Source organism: Diadema setosum, chromosome 21, assembly GCF_964275005.1.
Source record: "Diadema setosum chromosome 21, eeDiaSeto1, whole genome shotgun sequence".
Classification (NCBI taxonomy): domain Eukaryota; kingdom Metazoa; phylum Echinodermata; class Echinoidea; order Diadematoida; family Diadematidae; genus Diadema; species Diadema setosum.
The window spans coordinates 13,977,000-13,994,733 of record NC_092705.1 but is presented as its reverse complement, the minus strand read 5'-3'; the positions used below and the strand labels follow the sequence as shown (position 1 = coordinate 13,994,733).

Genomic DNA, 17,734 nt, shown 5'->3' with positions numbered 1-17,734 from the left:
GATGCGATGATGACGAACAACATTATGGGGGCGCCATTTTTTCCTTCTCTAGGCTGCGTCTTGCGAAATCTTAAGCCCCTACTTAATTCAACTCAGGGAGAGAGAAGAACGGTCAACTCGTCGTCTTAACCGTTCGCGTCGCAAATCTAAAGCTTCCTATTGCCCGCGTTATCAACGGGTAAAACAAATCATGTGAAATTTTCCTTCAGCATATGCGCTTATCTGAAAGATTAACAAGACGCAGCCGCAGCACTGACGCAAGCCTACATGTATATCACACTGGACGGGTACATGCACATTGTACATAAACGTTTGAAAGAACGTTGAATGTGAAGGTACAGAATGTTATTATGACGATGCTTGAAAAGATAGTCCAAAATCTATACATGATTTTAAAACAATTTAAAAAGCAGCAACATTTGTGTTGTTAAGTGATGAAAAATTGGAATTATTCCTCATTGAATATAATAAAGAAATCGAATTCTGGTGAGGAAAAAAAAATATTGAAGCTATGGTTTACAGGCCGACTCCCAATATCCTTTTGGAAGCTACAGAAATTTATGGAACTCTTTTTCTTATCAAAGTATATTCATTTCCACTCATTAGTTATCCGTACCTATTTAGGATAGACTACTAGACGCCCCGCCAAAAGACTGGGCATCCTATCGTCTTTCTTTGCATCTGTCCGACATTTAGTCCGGTTAGAAAGACACGCCATTTCACCGTGATCCCCCGGCTCAGTCGGTCATCCCTGGGACCTGTGGGCATCGCTTTTTTTTTCTTCTTCTTCTTCTTTCTTCCATCTTCGTTAAGTATAAACGCAAAGTCACAACATTTGTGGATTCAGTATATAAGTTCAATATAGTTACGGCGAGTTTGAATGAGGAATTGAAAATAAAAATATCTTCAGAGAGATTTAAAATGCAGTTGTATCAAAAAGAACAACCACTTCATCAACGGCAAGTAGAGAGCGCAGACGATTTGTAGTGCGGCCGAAAAAAAAAATAGCTGAACTTGGTTTTACATCCATGTAAAAGGTTATAATACTCATCAACCTGTTCATCCAACTAGTACTGTATTATAGGCTATAGACTCATGTTTAATCTAGCGTTTCATTCCATGTGATTGTCTACGCCTCTCCCTGATGGAGCGGCAGGTGTTCATCTGGTACTCGAGCGCCCTCTAACGGTGGTTGCTGTGAAAAAAAAATGAGTTCGATCAACGACTCAATATCCAAGCTGTAGTAAAAATAATGCGATCACAGGAAGGACACAAAAGACAAATTTCATCTTCTTTTTCTTTTCATACAAAAAAAAAAATAAATTATTTTTATTCAAATACCCAGGTACAATGTACAAATAAAAACAAATAAAAGTCATTCCACGTGATATCTAGCATAAAATACAAAATATGACAACCAGCTGCAAAAAACAACAACAACTAAATAATTTATTAAATAGATTCCAAAATAAACGAGTTACAATTTCTTTTCTGATTATCATCTTTATCATTTGCTTACTTTAAAAAATAGCAAAATGGAGAAAACACTGATTAGATACCATGCACATGGCTTGACAGAAGAAAATACCCTATGGGTAGGGAAAAATTGATGTTTTTGGAACTACTTGTGAAAAATCGAGCTGACAAGCCAAAACAATGCCACATACAAATAGACCAATACTCATTGTTGTTGTAGATACATAAAGCATGCTGACTACAATGAATTCATTGAAATAGACATCATATCAAACTATTTTTTTAAGGTCAAGGATTTATGATAATACACATAAACATAATGTTCATGAATATCTTACCTCGTCTCGATCATCTCTGCCCTCCCTTGATGATATCTTATTGCACAGGTCCTGGGCAATAATAATAATAATAATAATAATAATAATAATAATGATAATAATAATAATGATAATGATAATAATAATAATAATAATAACAATACTTACAATGACAATGATGATAATGTAATGATAATGATAATAGATAATAATGGTAATGGTAATGATAATGATAATAATAGAAAATAATAATTTTAATAATAATAACGATAATAACAATAATAATGGTGATGATGACGATGATGATGATAATGATGACAATGATAATTTTTAATTATTGTTGGAAACCTAAATTTCTTTTAACACTCTATTTCATGAAATTTATACAATGCCTCTCTACGACCATGCATAACACGAAAATGATAAAAGCACTTTAATTTTTTTTCATCAGTACATGCACATCCCAATATATTGGAACGCGAAAAAAAAAGATGAAATTACTCACATTGTATTTCTTTGTTGCCTCCTGCATTTGACGTCCCACTGCCCTCCACTGGAAGCAGATGACAGTGTGAGAAATACAGACAAAAAAAAAAAATGGTCGGATGCATAATGTTGAAACAGAAGTCGTGACAGCTGTTATGGAATGCATAAACAAGCAGTATACGGATAGAGCGAATTTGCTCCAGCCTCTGTAGTACGGTATTCCATCTCCAAGATCAAAAATTGCGCATCTCTTGTTCTCTACTCGGAAGTGGATCTAATTAATGCAGAGGCGTCCTAAAAGAAAAAAACACACTTGTCCTCTTTTATTCGTCCAAGTTTGAATACTGGGAAACTTATACACTGCTAAGGCCTTTGCAAGTTGTTGGAGGGTGGCGTTTTCCCCGTTTGAAAAACTTTTCGCTTATCGACAGGAGAACAGGCTTGAGTCTATATAGGAAACATGCACGTGGCTTGCTGATATCATAACCTGTTTTTTGTGGTTCAGGATAAAAATTCTTAATGAGATTACCAAATGCTGGAATCCAATTCAGGCCGATAAAATGGAGAAGCCGTGTCGCAACATATCCTTCGTATAGGATGGGGACCAGTGAGAGAGAGGGAAAAATTGAATTGTTCATTGCCTTTACAACATTATTCAACGAGACTATCAGTGTGAGGACTTACTTTGTCATAGGACAGGGCGATGAAGACGATGTTGACAATCACGATGGCCACACCAAGCACGGCCATCCACACGATGTCGAATATCATAGCGCTGGAGCCATCATAGAAGGCTGATACCGCAGCGTTCTGGACAACGACCAGACAAAGGAAGACCATGCACCAAAGCACGTAGTAGTCCTAGGATTTGGGTGAGGGGGAAAAGGGAAAATAATTACGTAGTCTGTGTAATAAACGAGTATTCAATGTCTGTTTTATCATTCACATCACACCATGAAGTTACATCAGTTCTTGCAATTGTATTCTATTATAGTGGGAGGTCTTCTTTATCCAGGGTAGTCTCTTCAGTATTACACTATTACACCAGAGGGCCTGCCATGATTGGTTCCATGACATTTTACTCCTGCGGCATTTGCCCTCACCATGGACCTACAATGTAGGTCCATGGTGAGAATCAAGCTCGGGCCATGCGTTTAGCAGCAGGGAGTCTTATCTACTTTGCCACAGCACCCCATCAATTTATGGCGATAAGAAGAGTGTGATTAAGGAGATCATTTACAAGTTTGAGTTCTTCTGAATAAAAGAAAATTATAAGGACAAAGGTGAGAACATCAAACGCCATTTTTTTCACAAAGAAATTCTATTCACTTATCAACATTCAGGTACAAATAAATGTCACATCAAATGATACATAAAGAGAAATGATACAATTTGACTGGTAGCTACAAACAGTCTAAATAATATGAATACGATTTCGGTTAATATTAGATACAAAACCTTTAGTTTTTGTTTTTGTTTTGAAATATTTATGTACTTTCTTTGCTTGCTTTAAAAATTAACAAAAATGGCGAAAATCTATTAATTACTTTTTACTTCTGGCAGATATTATAAAGTAGCCTACTTTGCATAAAAATAAACTACATCATTACACTTTTAGGTTTTCTGTAGAACTAAGAACATAAATACTTCTAGCGATTTGTGTGTGATACTGTGAGATGATTTCCTGAATTTGAGAAATTTATCTTTGTGTAACAACACGTGACATTCCCAAAACAAAATGTGTAATTGTTTCTGCGGATCTCGAACAAATCGTACAGAGGTCTGTCACGTGTCTGTGTTAGAGATGCCCATTGCAAAAAGTAATTCATTAACACGAATATTTCTGTGCATAATTTTATATTGAAAATAACACAGAATATAAAGACTTACGAGTAGCGTCTGGTACGACGTGTTGGGAAGACTCTGGGAGACCACGAATTTGAAAGCCACAGCTGTGAGAAGCAGGGTAAGAGTAACGCTCAACCGGTCCCCGGGCGCTTCCCAGTCCACGGCGAAGGATGTGAAGGCGAGCGGCGTTATGAGAAACTGAGGATGTGGATTATACGGGCAGAGGGAGGTCATCGGAACTTCGGAAGATGCTTACTCACGAAAGAAAGCAGACACATACTTCGACTCCCATCTCTCTCTGCAACTTGCTGCCTTATGGATATACGATCTTCATGTCCTTTTGCTGTATAAATATCCTCCTTTCTTACTATTACTCTTTCAGATTAGTTTAGAGCTCCTATGGCTCCATGGTTTACTTCACTTATCATAAAAACAAAGATATATTCAGTTTCAGTTTGTTATATTTTCTACTTGTGCAAAATAATGAGGTCACAGCAACAAACGCAACCATCGTCTCATCAAATTTGTAAGAAGAGTAATTAGGAGAGATTAATATAATCGAATTTAAAATCATACGAACACACAATCCAACGTATCTCAAGGCGCACAACTGGATGAGACCGTTATCGATAAGCACTTTGAGTGTTTCTGAACGATGTATATCATATCTTATAAGGCTCACTTATATATACATGTATATATATATATAAATATTCATCGCATAATCGGGCATCTGATAATCGGGAACCTCGCTTAAATGACATACGCTTCCCAGAAACATTTCCAATGCATGTTATTTTCACTGGATAATCGGGCGGGGACCTCTGATAAACGGGACAATAAACTTCAAGCGATCTTTGATTTTGTTGATATTTTACACAAAAAATCTACCAAAATGCCACAACAATATTTCAAAGATTCCCTATCAGTTGTCGTTTACATCGAACTTACAAAGCAAGCTTCGGACTGGTGTGTTTTGACCTCCGTCCATCCAGTACACATACATGCATAGCCACAAAAGTGCCGTGTATAAGTATCCATGCCATTGCAAAACACATGCTTTCGCGAACATTCTTCTCCCCTGCATATAAGCAAAGCCATGTGCAGGGAGAGCTAGAGGGTCGCGCCGAGGGGTAGCGTGGTTGTGTATTCATGTACATGTACAGTACGTCAGTATGCATGTGTGTGTGTGTGTGTGCACTACATGTACATGTCGTATGCCGTTAGTGTATGGTGAGTACTCATCGCGAAATCGGGCACCTCGCTTAAAGGGGCCGTGTTTGCTACTCCCAACCTGTCCCGATTATGCGATGAATACTGTATATATATATATATATATATATATATATATATATATATATATATACAGGGCTCCACACTAACTTTTATTTTTGGTGGCCCAAAGGCAAACATCCGTCCTTTTTTGGTGGCCCGATCAGGCCCACCAAAGTCTTCATTTTTGAAATTTTGGTGGCCCGATGTGCGTTTTTGGTGGCCCCGGGGCCACCGGGCCACCGTTAGTGTCGAGCCCTGATATATATATATATATATATATATATATATATATATATACATGGCTCGACACTAACTTTTTTGTTTGGTGGCCCGATGGGGCCACCAAAATACTAAATTTCAAATTTTTGGTGGCCCGAGAGAAAAATTTGATGTCCTGAAAAAACCCAGTAAAAAACATTGAAAGTCCTTTTTTTTTTTCAAATGAGTCAAATATTTAAGATTTATGATAGTAAGAATTAGAAGTTGGACATATCTACTCATAAATAAACTTCAACAAACTTGCAACACTCACTCTCAGGCACTCATTCAGTCCTTTTCATCCATCCTTTGAACAAATTTAACTGCTAATTTCCGGCGAAAAAGTTACGAATTTATTGACATACTTTTCAAAAAATTTTGATGGCCCGAGGCAGGCCACCAAATTTGCCCTTTTTTGAAATTTGGTGGCCCGACTTTCATCTTTGGTGGCCCCGGGCCACCGGGCCACCGTTAGTGTCGAGCCCTGATATATATATATATATATATATATATATATATATATATATATATATATATATATATATATATATATATATATAATATATATATATTAAATGAGAGAACTAGCACATTATAATGCACAAATTGAAACTTCAAGTATTATTTAATATCATTTAGCCGAAGAGGACGAAACAAGGGGTATAATGATAAAAGATGGCAACGAACATGCAAAAACAAAACCAGGCAATATACAACCGAAACATAATGTAAGATATCATTCAAGTATACAACACGTAAGCCCCCTAATAATCCTAAGGAAAATATGCTTGTGTTTTTATGATGGTAAAATTATTGATATCTTGATATCATGACGTTGTGTACGTCTTCTTCGGTTTTCTTTTGTATTCAAAACAAAAATAATGCTCTTATCCCTTCACTTTCGATCTCTACTGTCAAGATTACATCTCTAACATTTTACATTGTACACTTTCGGCCCACAACTCTCAAATCCTGCTCTATCCTTTCATTCAAGCATATTATTCATAGTCACTGGTTAATCATTATGAGACGACCTAATGTTCGACAAAATTACTGTTCATGTTTCGGCGCACATTCTGCTTTGCTGGTGCAGTGCGATTATCTTGAATTTGTCGGAATCATTGGCGTGATTTGGGTTAATATTGTCAACTTCATCAGTTTCGATGCGACAGCATTCTGAGAGCGGTAGATATTGGAACTTAGCGTTGCGCCCGACTTACCATGATCAAGGCTACATTCCACATGTAGTAACTGGGTTTTCTCTTCACGTTCAATGTGATGTTGTAAAGGGGGTACTTGTTGACCGCCCCTGAGCTCATTATCTCTTCCTTCACTGGGGCCGCATTAACGTGCTGCATCAGCTCCCACTCTTGGTCTCCTGTTCGACCAACATCAGGGCGAGATATGAATTGTGAATTGCCACGGTGCTCAGTAACATAAACCTTCCAAGTATATCGAGTGGGATCAAGTACACTGTGCTACTATGATCATGTGAAAACTTGTACTTCAACATTCTATCATAATACCCTTTCGCTTTACTATATTAGTAGAAAATCAGCAAATCAAATAATTTCATACCCTTTCGGGTGATATATTAGTAGAAAATCAGTAATCAAAATACTATAAAGACAATAAAGGTGAGGAAAATGAAAGGCAAGGAAGACAAAGATTTATTCATAAGCCTATACAGACGATAAATGAAGAGGCAATAGGAGAATAAGAAGAAATAATAGGAGGAGTATAAGAGGGAACGAATGGATGGAAGGAAGAAAGAACCATTTGCGGGAGGAAAATGGGTAAAAATACATGAAGGAGGAGGAAGAGGAGGAGCGGGAGAAAAAGAGAATGATAGAAACAAGATAGAAGAAACAAACAAACGAATAATGAGACTCTTGTATGATTGTTCGGCCACCGAGAGTCAGCAAATAAAAAAAAAAAAATCGTTCCTGCAGTGGCTCGCTAAAGGCAATAATCTTGTGGTGTGCATAGGATTTATGACCTTTTCCTTACCTGTAAAAGTATCCGTTCTGACGCTATCCTTCTGGGTCATATCTTTTCTGAACTCGATCACTTCCTTAGGCCAATCTGACATGAGTTCGATCGTCAGATTCTACAAATTTGCATCAAGAAAAGAAAAAAGCCTTATCACTTTGAATATCATCTGCACTATAATCAACTTCTCAAGTATGAGAGGTATCTTTATTCCTTGACCACAGACTGACACACTAGATGAACCTCATCCTCACGACAAAGAACGGCGAGCTTTTAGATCTGAGACACGGGGGAGCTTTAGACTTTCGCGACGGGAACATTCAGAGGGAGAAAAACAAACAAAACTTTAAAAACATGTTCTACGCATGCGCACATTTACTTATAGAAATCGATCTCGCGTCGTCTGAGTATGGACGATGGGTCCTTTTTGCGTACGCTCAAATTCACATAGCAGAGAACTACTGAACCCAATGATCATGGGGGCGCCATTTTACTTTGTACAGACTGCGTCCTCGCGTGATCTAAATCTACCTTGCAACACAACGTAGGGAGACACTGGGAGGAGAACGGCTAATGCAATCGTCGTCATAAATGTCCGCCTCCGTCGCAAATCTAAAGCTCCCTACAAATGTTCACGACGCGCCTCGATCCTCCCTGGTTGGAACATGGAAACAGTTTGCTCACGCATTTATAGAACACTTCCCCCCCCTTCTTCTTTCCTATTAGCGGCATCTTAGCGTTTGCATCGCAGATCTAGAGCTCATTAAATTGGGCGCCACAAATTGCTATCAGCTGCTCATTACAAATGCGCATGCGTAGACGACATCGCAGGATCTGATTGATACAAATGAAAGCAAGGAAACCCTCTGTGGTAACAGTGAGACTGAGCACTAGGTGAATTATAATCTTAGTCATGTACAAGGCCTCGATCGGTCAAGACAAACGAAATAGTTTTTGCCCACTATTTTCAACTTTAAAAGTGTGTGTTGGTTCAAATAAAGACATGTGCCCGTCGAACAGATTAAAAACTAACGCTAACACAAAATCTAAAACAAAAATAAACTTAGGTCTATACAACTATTCTATGAAAGTCCCTTTAAATACCGTATTGAGAACACTACATCCATTATAAAGCGTGATACCGTGTATACAACATTGCTTGTACTTCTACTATATCTACTGTATGTACTAATACCGTATTGAGAACTATGTCCATTATAAAGCGTGATACTATATTACAACATTGCTTTGTACTTGTATCATATTTATAGCATACGTAAGGCCGTTAAAATCTATTCATTTTCAAGTTCAAGATGAAGGCCGCTCCCGTTAAATGAAACGGGTGTGTTTGTCAACAGAAGTCACCGATAGATTTATAAGCTTTTCTAACCCACCTGATAGTCGAAAGGGAAGTCTTTCAGCCTCATTTTAGACTTGAAGGTGCCTCTCATCCTGATCGACAGCTGAGCGTCAGGAATCTGGTCTGTCTCGTCAACGCGCGAAGACCTGAGTCCCACGCGGTGCTTCACCTCTTTCTTGTCAATGCTGACGGCGTTGAAGAAATAGATTCGGGGGTCCCATTGTTCACTCCAGTCTATCTCCTGTAGGGATACAAGTCAATCAGAAAGCACATCGGTTTTATGTTTTATTTTCATAATAACCATTACATTCCTGTATGCTGAGTTTTATATTGCTACAAAATTATACTCCTGCGAATAGATGCGTTGAAGTTTCACTAATCTTTCCTTTTATAAACACATTAATAAAAGATGATTCGAACGTTTCCACGTAGTTGACTATTTAATGAACACACTGTGAACACCCTGTGGGGCACTGTGTTCTTTCCAGTAGGGATGATATACTCACGTCATCGTTGAGCCCCTTGATGCTTGGTTCCTTCCACTTGACGGTGAGGGCGAGCTCGCATTTGAATTCCTCGCTCACCGTGTCGATGTCGCCTACGGTGATGATGTTTACTCGGATTCGAGCATCAACCTAGAGATCAAAGACACAGCAAAGGAATAAAAATGACAGAAAAGGCGTTAGGAAACTAATCCTTTCCTCCATAATCATGCGGACACTTTGATAGAGCGAACAATGTAATCACAAGCGATTTCGACTTCCCATTGTAAACTACATGCGATAGTCTGAATACCTGCTTTTTATGCTTATTATTTCTGGGGTTTCTTTGTTGCAATTAAAGCTTACTTAAAACACATCTAAATCCTTTCACACGGTTTCATAAGACATTTCTGCAGCATTTGAAATGAAAGCAACAAATCACATCAAAGAGTGGCATCGGGTTAGAATTTGGCTCATTAAACACACATTATTATTGATGATTTATACCTCAAGTGTATGCTTGTTTTGGCTTCATCAACTTATCTTCTTAGACGAGTATAAAAGTCTCTTGAAAGTGAAGAAGTAGGGTAATACTGTATTTCTGTATACGTGGTTAGATCATTACTACAGCCGTTTCCTCTTTGTTACCACTGACAGAGAATTCGTATGACATGAGTACCACTGCAATATCATGGCACCGGTTGCAAAGCTATTAACGGACATCATGCATATAGAAATATAATATTGTAGGTATAAATATTATTCAAGAGTTTTATTCTCAATTAAATCTACAGGGATGACAGGAAAAAAAAAATCAGTTTCTGATATTTTGCAACTCACTATACCTCCACTCCCCTCCCCCTGTTTCTCTCTCTCTCTATCTGTACCAGGTATGGCAATCCAAGTGCAATTGAAAGTAACGTAGGTTATGCATGCCTATATTCTTCTTGTTCCAGGTCGGTGTTATCGTTCATACTTTTTTTTCATACTTTTTGCCGACGATTCAAATGTATTCCACTCACATGAAGACCCAAATACTCCTGTGCAGACAGTTAATTCTGAATTACAAAATTTATGTGAGTGGATAGGGGCAAATAAGTTGTCTTTGAATATCAAAAAATATATATATATATATGCTTTTCAGTAACACTTTAGATAATTTGAATGTGGACATTAAATTTTGTTTTGGTGACGCTGTCTTAGAAAGTGTTTCCCATATAAAGTTTCTCGGCATTACAGTTGATAATAAACTCTTTTGGAAATTTCATATTGATAATGTCTGCAAGAAAATTTCACGTAATATAGGTGTTATTAATAGAGTAAAATTTTCCATTCCTCAACATTCTTTGTTTACATTGTATTCATCTTTGATACTACCTTATCTAAATTATGGAATTTGGATATGGGGAAATACGCATCAATTATTGTTGGATAGGGTTCTGCTGTTACAAAAGAAGGCTCTTCGCATTATTTGTAATACCGTTCCATATTCTCATACAGATCCTTTGTTCTTTGATAATAAGATTCTGAAAATTAAAGATTTGTTTTTATTACAAATGGGGCAATTTATGTATACTTATAATAATTGCCTCCCATTAATTTTTTACTTTATGTTTATGCGTAACCGGACATACCATAGATATCCAGCTAGACAGTCAAATGAATTTCATTTACCTCTGTTAAGAACCTTGCTAGCTCGGCAGACTTTTATCTATGTAGGTCCTAAATTCTGGAACTCCCTTCCCATGGATATAAAAAATGCACCTTCATTGAATTCTTTTAAAAAGAGATTGAAAATATTTCTTTTGAAGTTTTATAATGCAACCCAATGAATTTAATTTTGTAATGTATTACGTAAGCACGACATTGTCTTCTCTTTTCCACTATAGGCTGCGTTCTCTTGAGGCATTATAGATAATTTTTACTGCGTGCTAATATTCCATACGTGCTCTCGTCCCCACAGTTACAATCTCTTCCGCTGGAAAGCAGCTCGACAATGTATCACTTTCGAAGACGCTTGGCTAATTGTCTCTGTAGGCTTTCGCCATTGGTGATTGCATCAAAATTATTTAGGCTTTTCTTTCTCTCCCTCTCTCTCTCTCTCTCTCTCTGCCTCTTTTCCCTGTTTTTTGTTCCCTCTTTTCACACTTTTGCTTTTTTTTCACTCTATTCCCGACTTTCTCAGTTTCCCGCAATCTTTGTAGTTGTAAGCTTTTCACCCCCTTATTTCCCCCTTTCCCTCAGAGGTACCCACATGATACAAGCCTAGTCTTTTGAGTGGGTACCTCCACTTTTTTTTTTTTTTTCGCAGAGTGTATATAGAATGTATGTATCTTTTTTGTACTGATCATGCAGACATGAACATGTTAATCCTGTCTGGTTATGGATATTTTGTTACTCCCATGTCAAACTCATAATATTGTTTTTCTTGTACATATTGTTGGAAAGAAAAAGTGAAAATAAAGTTTGAATTGAACTGAATTGAATTGAATTGAATTGAATTGAATTGAAAAGCCAGCAGAAACCAGTAGAAACCAATTAGCATTTTAACTAGTCTTTAGTGGTTGTAACTGGCCTTAACTGGTTTCAACCAGAAGGCAACTCGTAACTTTCCAGTAACAAACATGACAAAACAAGCAATTCTAATTGAAACCAGTTGATATCAGTTGAAGTCGTACTAGCACCAGTTGATACCAGTTTAATCATACTGGTACCAGTTTATACCAGTTGAAGTTGCACTGCTCGCCTGTTGAAACTATAGTAAAAGTCTACTGGTGGCCAGTTGATACCACTTCAAGTATCACTCTGTACCAGTTGATAACAACTGAAGTTTACTGGTTTATAAGTTGATATCAGTTGAAGTCCCCAGTTGATACTAGTTTAAGTCTCAATGTGTACCACGGTACCACTTGATACCCACTGCAATCTACTGGTACAAGGTGACAAGCTGATACCAGTTCAAGTCTTACTGGTACCACTTTATACCAGTTGATGTTGCACTGATTACCAGTTGAAACCAGTACAAGTCTACTGGTGGCCAGTTGATACCAGTTCAAGTATCGTTTACGGCCCGTTAACGATCGGCCTCACACTGTACAGACATGCTAACCTGGAAACACTGAACTGCACATTACTTGAATATGAGACCATTCTTAAGCAAATAATTTTAACACAACAATAGATATATAATGTGCTCTTACATGAATCCCACAAGGATTGGAACAATCATTCCACAGCGTTCCCACTGATTAATTACTACCCATCCCTTTAAGTCTCAATGGGTACCACGGTGCCACGTACTTTATACCAATTGCAATCTACTTGTACAATTAAGCTGATACCATATAGTTAAAGTCTAACTGGTACCAGTTGATACCAGTTCAAGTCTACTTTTTGAATTCGATCAGTTCATCAAACTGACTAATAAATTAAACAAAACTTAGTTAAAACATCAAATTAAGAAGTAAAATAAAAACCAAACATTTAACATGATTGAACTTGGACTCTTGATGATTTCAATTCAATTCATCTGGAACTAATTTAAGTCAGTTGACACTTTAACTGACAGACTGGACTGTTGACTAGTTTGTGTGTGTTTGTATGTGAGTATGTGTGTTCGCGTGCGTGTGTGTTCGCGTGCGTGTGTGTGTCGTGTGTGTAGTGTTTGTGTGCAAACAGTTTGTTGACACAATTTGAAACCCATGTACCTGACCGGACTTGCTTACCACTTCATTCCTGATTAAAACCCACTAACTAAAACATTGACACTCTGATACCAGCTGACTCCAGTTGGTTTCTATTGGTTTCTGCTGGTTCTATTTCTCATGAATTTTCATAAGTTATTCAAATTCTATTTGTGGAAAAGATAAAAGATTGTTGAATTTAATGTTTTTTATGATTTCAATAAGCTCTGAAATTTACTAGAAATTTATCTACTTGGTAACCATGCCTTAAACCATTACAATTAAGTGCCCCTTTACATTACAACTATTAAAACGCCGGTGAGGATCTGCCCACCGGCGTCGGCGGGCGGGTCCTCAACCCGACGCAGGAGTAGGCACGCGACATCTTTTCCTAAAAACCTGTCCCCTTTCTGCTTCTGTAGACATACTCAGGAAAAAAAGAAAGTAAATACTTTTCCGAGGTCATATTTTTATAGAAGATTTATAAGAAAATAAATTTATTATATACCATAAAAAGGTAATTTAATTGGCTATTATGTTAATAGGTTTATTAAAAATAACACTTCACGCATGGGTGAGCACATTCGTTTTTGTCCTCCAAGGCACAAAGTTAAAAATTGCAAACTTTTTCTTTCATTTGCAAATGCCCTTCACGATAACATTGACAACAAAAGACCAGTTTAACACCATGAGAGACATGAATGAAATAGCAAAAATATCTCTTTATAACCTCTAAGAAAAGCAAAGTTGGATACTAAAGGGGGAAAATAAGAATTTTCTGTCAATTCAAACTTCAAATGATATAGGAAATAATAAGCATAAAGATGATTAAATGAGAAGAATGTTTTTATTCATTTCTTTTAATCTTGTGATTTAAGAATTCATGAGACAAATTCAAGAACCAAACATTATTTACAATTTCCTAATTTGAAAAAAAAGTTCAAATTTCTGCCATTTTTACTTCTTCTCTTATTTCATATGAATATAAATTTGACGTAAGATTCTTTATTTTCCTCCATTATTCTTAGCCTTCATTGATCATTTGTCCTTTAAAGATATCATAGAGAACAAAAAATTTAATGTTTATTTTTCCATTTTTCATGTTTTTTTTTCTTTCGTTTTGTGTGAAATTTGTTGTTTGTTTCCATTGTTCTATAATGGGAGAGCACAAACGCATGAATGACAGCTTGTTCAGTTTTGCAACTTTTACTTTTGTGCCCTGGAAGAGAAAAACAAAGGTATTCACTCGTGCGTAAAGTTTCCCTTTTTGGTGACCTACCAGGTTGATAGCCAATTGAATTACATTTAATATGGTATATGACAGATTAGCTTTCAGCCAAATATTCTCTGAGAAATATAAACTTGAAAAAAGCGTTTACTTTCTTTTTTTTTTTGCTGAGTGTATCTCATTTGTAAATATCAACAATAAATATAATACGATTTCTGTGAATAATTAGAAGTAGTGTAGGTTTTAAAATTGAATTTAAGTGAAATAAATATATTTTTTCGAGCAAATTGCCCAACCGGCAGAGAGCTCCACAAATCTAAAAGGAAACCAACATCCCCTTTGTAAGTGAATGAAATATCCCTGGTACTAAGTAGGCTAAGCCTAGATATACTTAGGTTAGATATTATTGAAAGGTTTTGAAAGGTTTATTTATTCATATCACATCTCGTAGCCCGAGGACTAAATTGGATATAATATTACATAAGATATATACATGCAAATTCAAACATTCAGAATAAAGCATTTGCAAGTGTGATAGAAATGAGTGGGAAAATATCATAAGTACACAAATCAATAAGTTGAGCATTATCCGATATATATCATGCAAGATAAGAACATATTCCACATTTGTCAAAACAAGCAGAACTATATATAAAAAATACTGTGACGACTGGTTTGCCTCTACTCCAATAAAAATACAAAACATCATACACAAGACATCAGGTTTGCAAAACCTACAAAACCCCGTGACCCACATTCTTCTTTAAACATCATCCAAACAACAACATTAACAATGTCTTGACATACGTATGTTCTGGTAAGCACCCTTACATCAATATAATGCAACACAAGACTAATTTTGTAAACTGGATCCCAGTTGATACCAGTTGATACCAGTTGATTCCAGTTGGACGAATACCAGTTTAATGGATACCAGTTGATACCAGTTGATTCTAGTCGCACATTCCAATATCAATATTGAAATCAGTTGCCTTTGGAATCAACTGGTACTAGTACCAGTTGCCAACTGGTTTTTTCCCCCCCCCCCCCATTTTTTTTTTTGGGGGGGGGGGGGGTAGCTGATTAAACATGAATTCTATCTCAGTAATAATTGCATAAGCGATGGTGTTATGCTATACCTTATAGGTATTAGTAGGGTTCATTTTACGGAACATCTTGTTACTGACTTACATTATAACGTACGGAAACGCAGGGAAGCTTGCGATTACTCTCTGATTATTTCTTGTGCGCGGAAATTTACGGGTACCTTTAATGAATGGAATTATGAGTCACAGGACATGTTCAAAGGGCTGGGTGCCTTGCACACGATTATGTGCCTCTTTGCCAATAACATGACATTTAAAAGTGAAGTAACGTTGGGATATCCCGACATCCATCCACCCCCCCCCCTCCCCCTTTCGAAAGCGAAACTATAATGTAATGTTGCCCGCCTGCCCGTGACGGGTGATTGTAAAATGAGACCACACGCAATTCAAAAGATCCACAATTAATTGCTCACTGAAACATGTTATTTGATATTCACTTGGTGTATCGAGCAGGTCCTATGCGAAAGTGAACAATGCCGTGTATCTTTTTCCCCAGTCCTATTCGATCAGTTTTAAACTGTCAATTTATATGATTCTACGACATGCGATCAAAGTCCATCTCTACATGTAGATGTGTTTGATGGCGTGTCTCTGTGCAATTTCATAAAGAGCAGGAAGGGTTTCAGACCTTATACAGTCATCAGAAGAAATTGTACAGATGTATGCCGGATACATGATATTGTCTTTTTCTGATCCTGTTAAAGAACGGACGACTTAAAATAAGAAGACCCATATTTTACAAATCACGAGGAACGAAAACAAATAGGTGTCATCAATCCTCCGTTCAGATATCTCTTCATGACATACTTACAACATCAGTGTATGGGGGCGGATCATGCAAAATGAGAATGTTATCGAGAGATACAGAGGGATATGGAGGGATATTGGGATAAGAAGTGTGAATGAATTCATTTAATCCATTATGCGTCTGAAGGGAAGTCAAAATAACTGTTTCAATGAGGTGAATGAGGGTGCAAAGAATAAACAAGTCATCATAAAAAGATTCGAACGAGAGGAGATATTCATAACAAATTGTTGCTCTTCTGAAAATTCTAGATTACCATAATCAGTAAATATAATCGTCATTTGCATTTTGTGAAAAAAGGACACTTTAGATTTCGAAGCTATTAGTTGATTAGATAGCTTTAAAAGCCAATCGGGTTGTTTTTAACCAAAGTAACAACAGAACATTTAATCATTGACATAATTAATTACCATTATATGAATCCCTCATTGTTCAAAAGTAGGCAACAGGATATACAAAGAAATTTTCATTCAAGGATTGGCACTATATAACTATACATAACTATACCACAAATGAACTTGATTGAACGTTTTAGTCTAGACCCTCTATCGTCGCCCTATAATCAATCACAACATTGAAATATGGAAGAACAGTGAGTTGTATGGTGAAGGAATGTGGCGAGCATAGTTCTTGCCATTATTTAGAGGATAATCAACGAAACTATGTTGTAATCAACCGCATACTCATACTATCATCAGCGTCATGGCCCTCATATATAGTGCCTAGTGCCTTTGCAATTCTAATCGTCTGACCACACAAGCAATTATGTAGAGTTACCTTCATGCCGTCGTCTCTCTTCTTGTGAGCCACCTCATCCGGTCTCAAGTTCTCCTCGATCTTCTTCAAAAGCTTCTCCATATTTGCCATGGATGCCTGCATTTCCTCTAGACTGGATGTCGACGCCATTTTGTTTTATAGGTCGCACTGGAATATAAGCGAATTCATGAATCAGCGAAGAGTACAGAGTTACCTTCCCTTGATTGACATATTGGGAATTCTTGGAAACAAAATAATGTTATGTATTTGCGCCAGACAAGATTCGGATGATCCCCATAATAGCATACGCATGAAAGGTGTCTAGATTCGCAATCGTTTTTCCATAACATTCAGTTTGTTGTTGATTTTTTTTTGCCAGTCTTGCGATATCTCTCTCAACGTTTATGAACTGTTGAAGTTGAAAGTCTTAAATGAAAACTTTTATCTGCTCTTTCTTTAAAATTCTGCATTGTATGTTAGGTGCAAGAAAGCCATCATGTGTTTTGAGATAAATTACTCTGTAACGAGCGCGGCCGACAATCAAGGAACTATACTGATTATGCCGTTAACTATTCTATGCCGTCCAACTATATCCCTCCCTCCCTCTCCTCCCCCCCCCCCTTCATTCCCCCGAGCAATGTTGAATCACCAAAGCGACGGTG

General features: G+C 37.1%; 1 protein-coding gene across 1 annotated transcript; it reads right to left on the bottom strand.

Moving 5' to 3' along the window:
• Positions 1-1,129: 1,129 nt before the first annotated feature.
• Positions 1,130-17,222, bottom strand: LOC140244333 (cys-loop ligand-gated ion channel-like). Its single transcript, XM_072323975.1, has 10 exons — positions 17,094-17,222; positions 9,519-9,647; positions 9,047-9,253; positions 7,671-7,770; positions 6,881-7,038; positions 4,170-4,325; positions 2,964-3,140; positions 2,299-2,346; positions 1,815-1,865; positions 1,130-1,195 (listed from the first exon to the last, which is right to left on the bottom strand). The coding sequence occupies exons 1-10, from the start codon at positions 17,220-17,222 to the stop codon at positions 1,130-1,132; spliced, it is 1,221 nt and encodes a 406-aa protein (XP_072180076.1).
• Positions 17,223-17,734: the final 512 nt, after the last annotated feature.

Excerpts from the sequence above, each read along its gene's own strand:
- LOC140244333 (XM_072323975.1), bottom strand. The coding sequence starts at position 17,222 with ATGGCGTCGACATCCAGTCTAGAGGAAATGCAGGCATCCATGGCAAAT. Across the intron at positions 3,141-4,169 it reads CGTCGTACCAGACGCTACTC|GACTACTACGTGCTTTGGTG; the intron begins GTAAGTCTTTAT and ends CCCAAATCCTAG. Across the intron at positions 1,866-2,298 it reads AGGCAACAAAGAAATACAAT|GACCTGTGCAATAAGATATC; the intron begins GTGAGTAATTTC and ends ATTATTGCCCAG.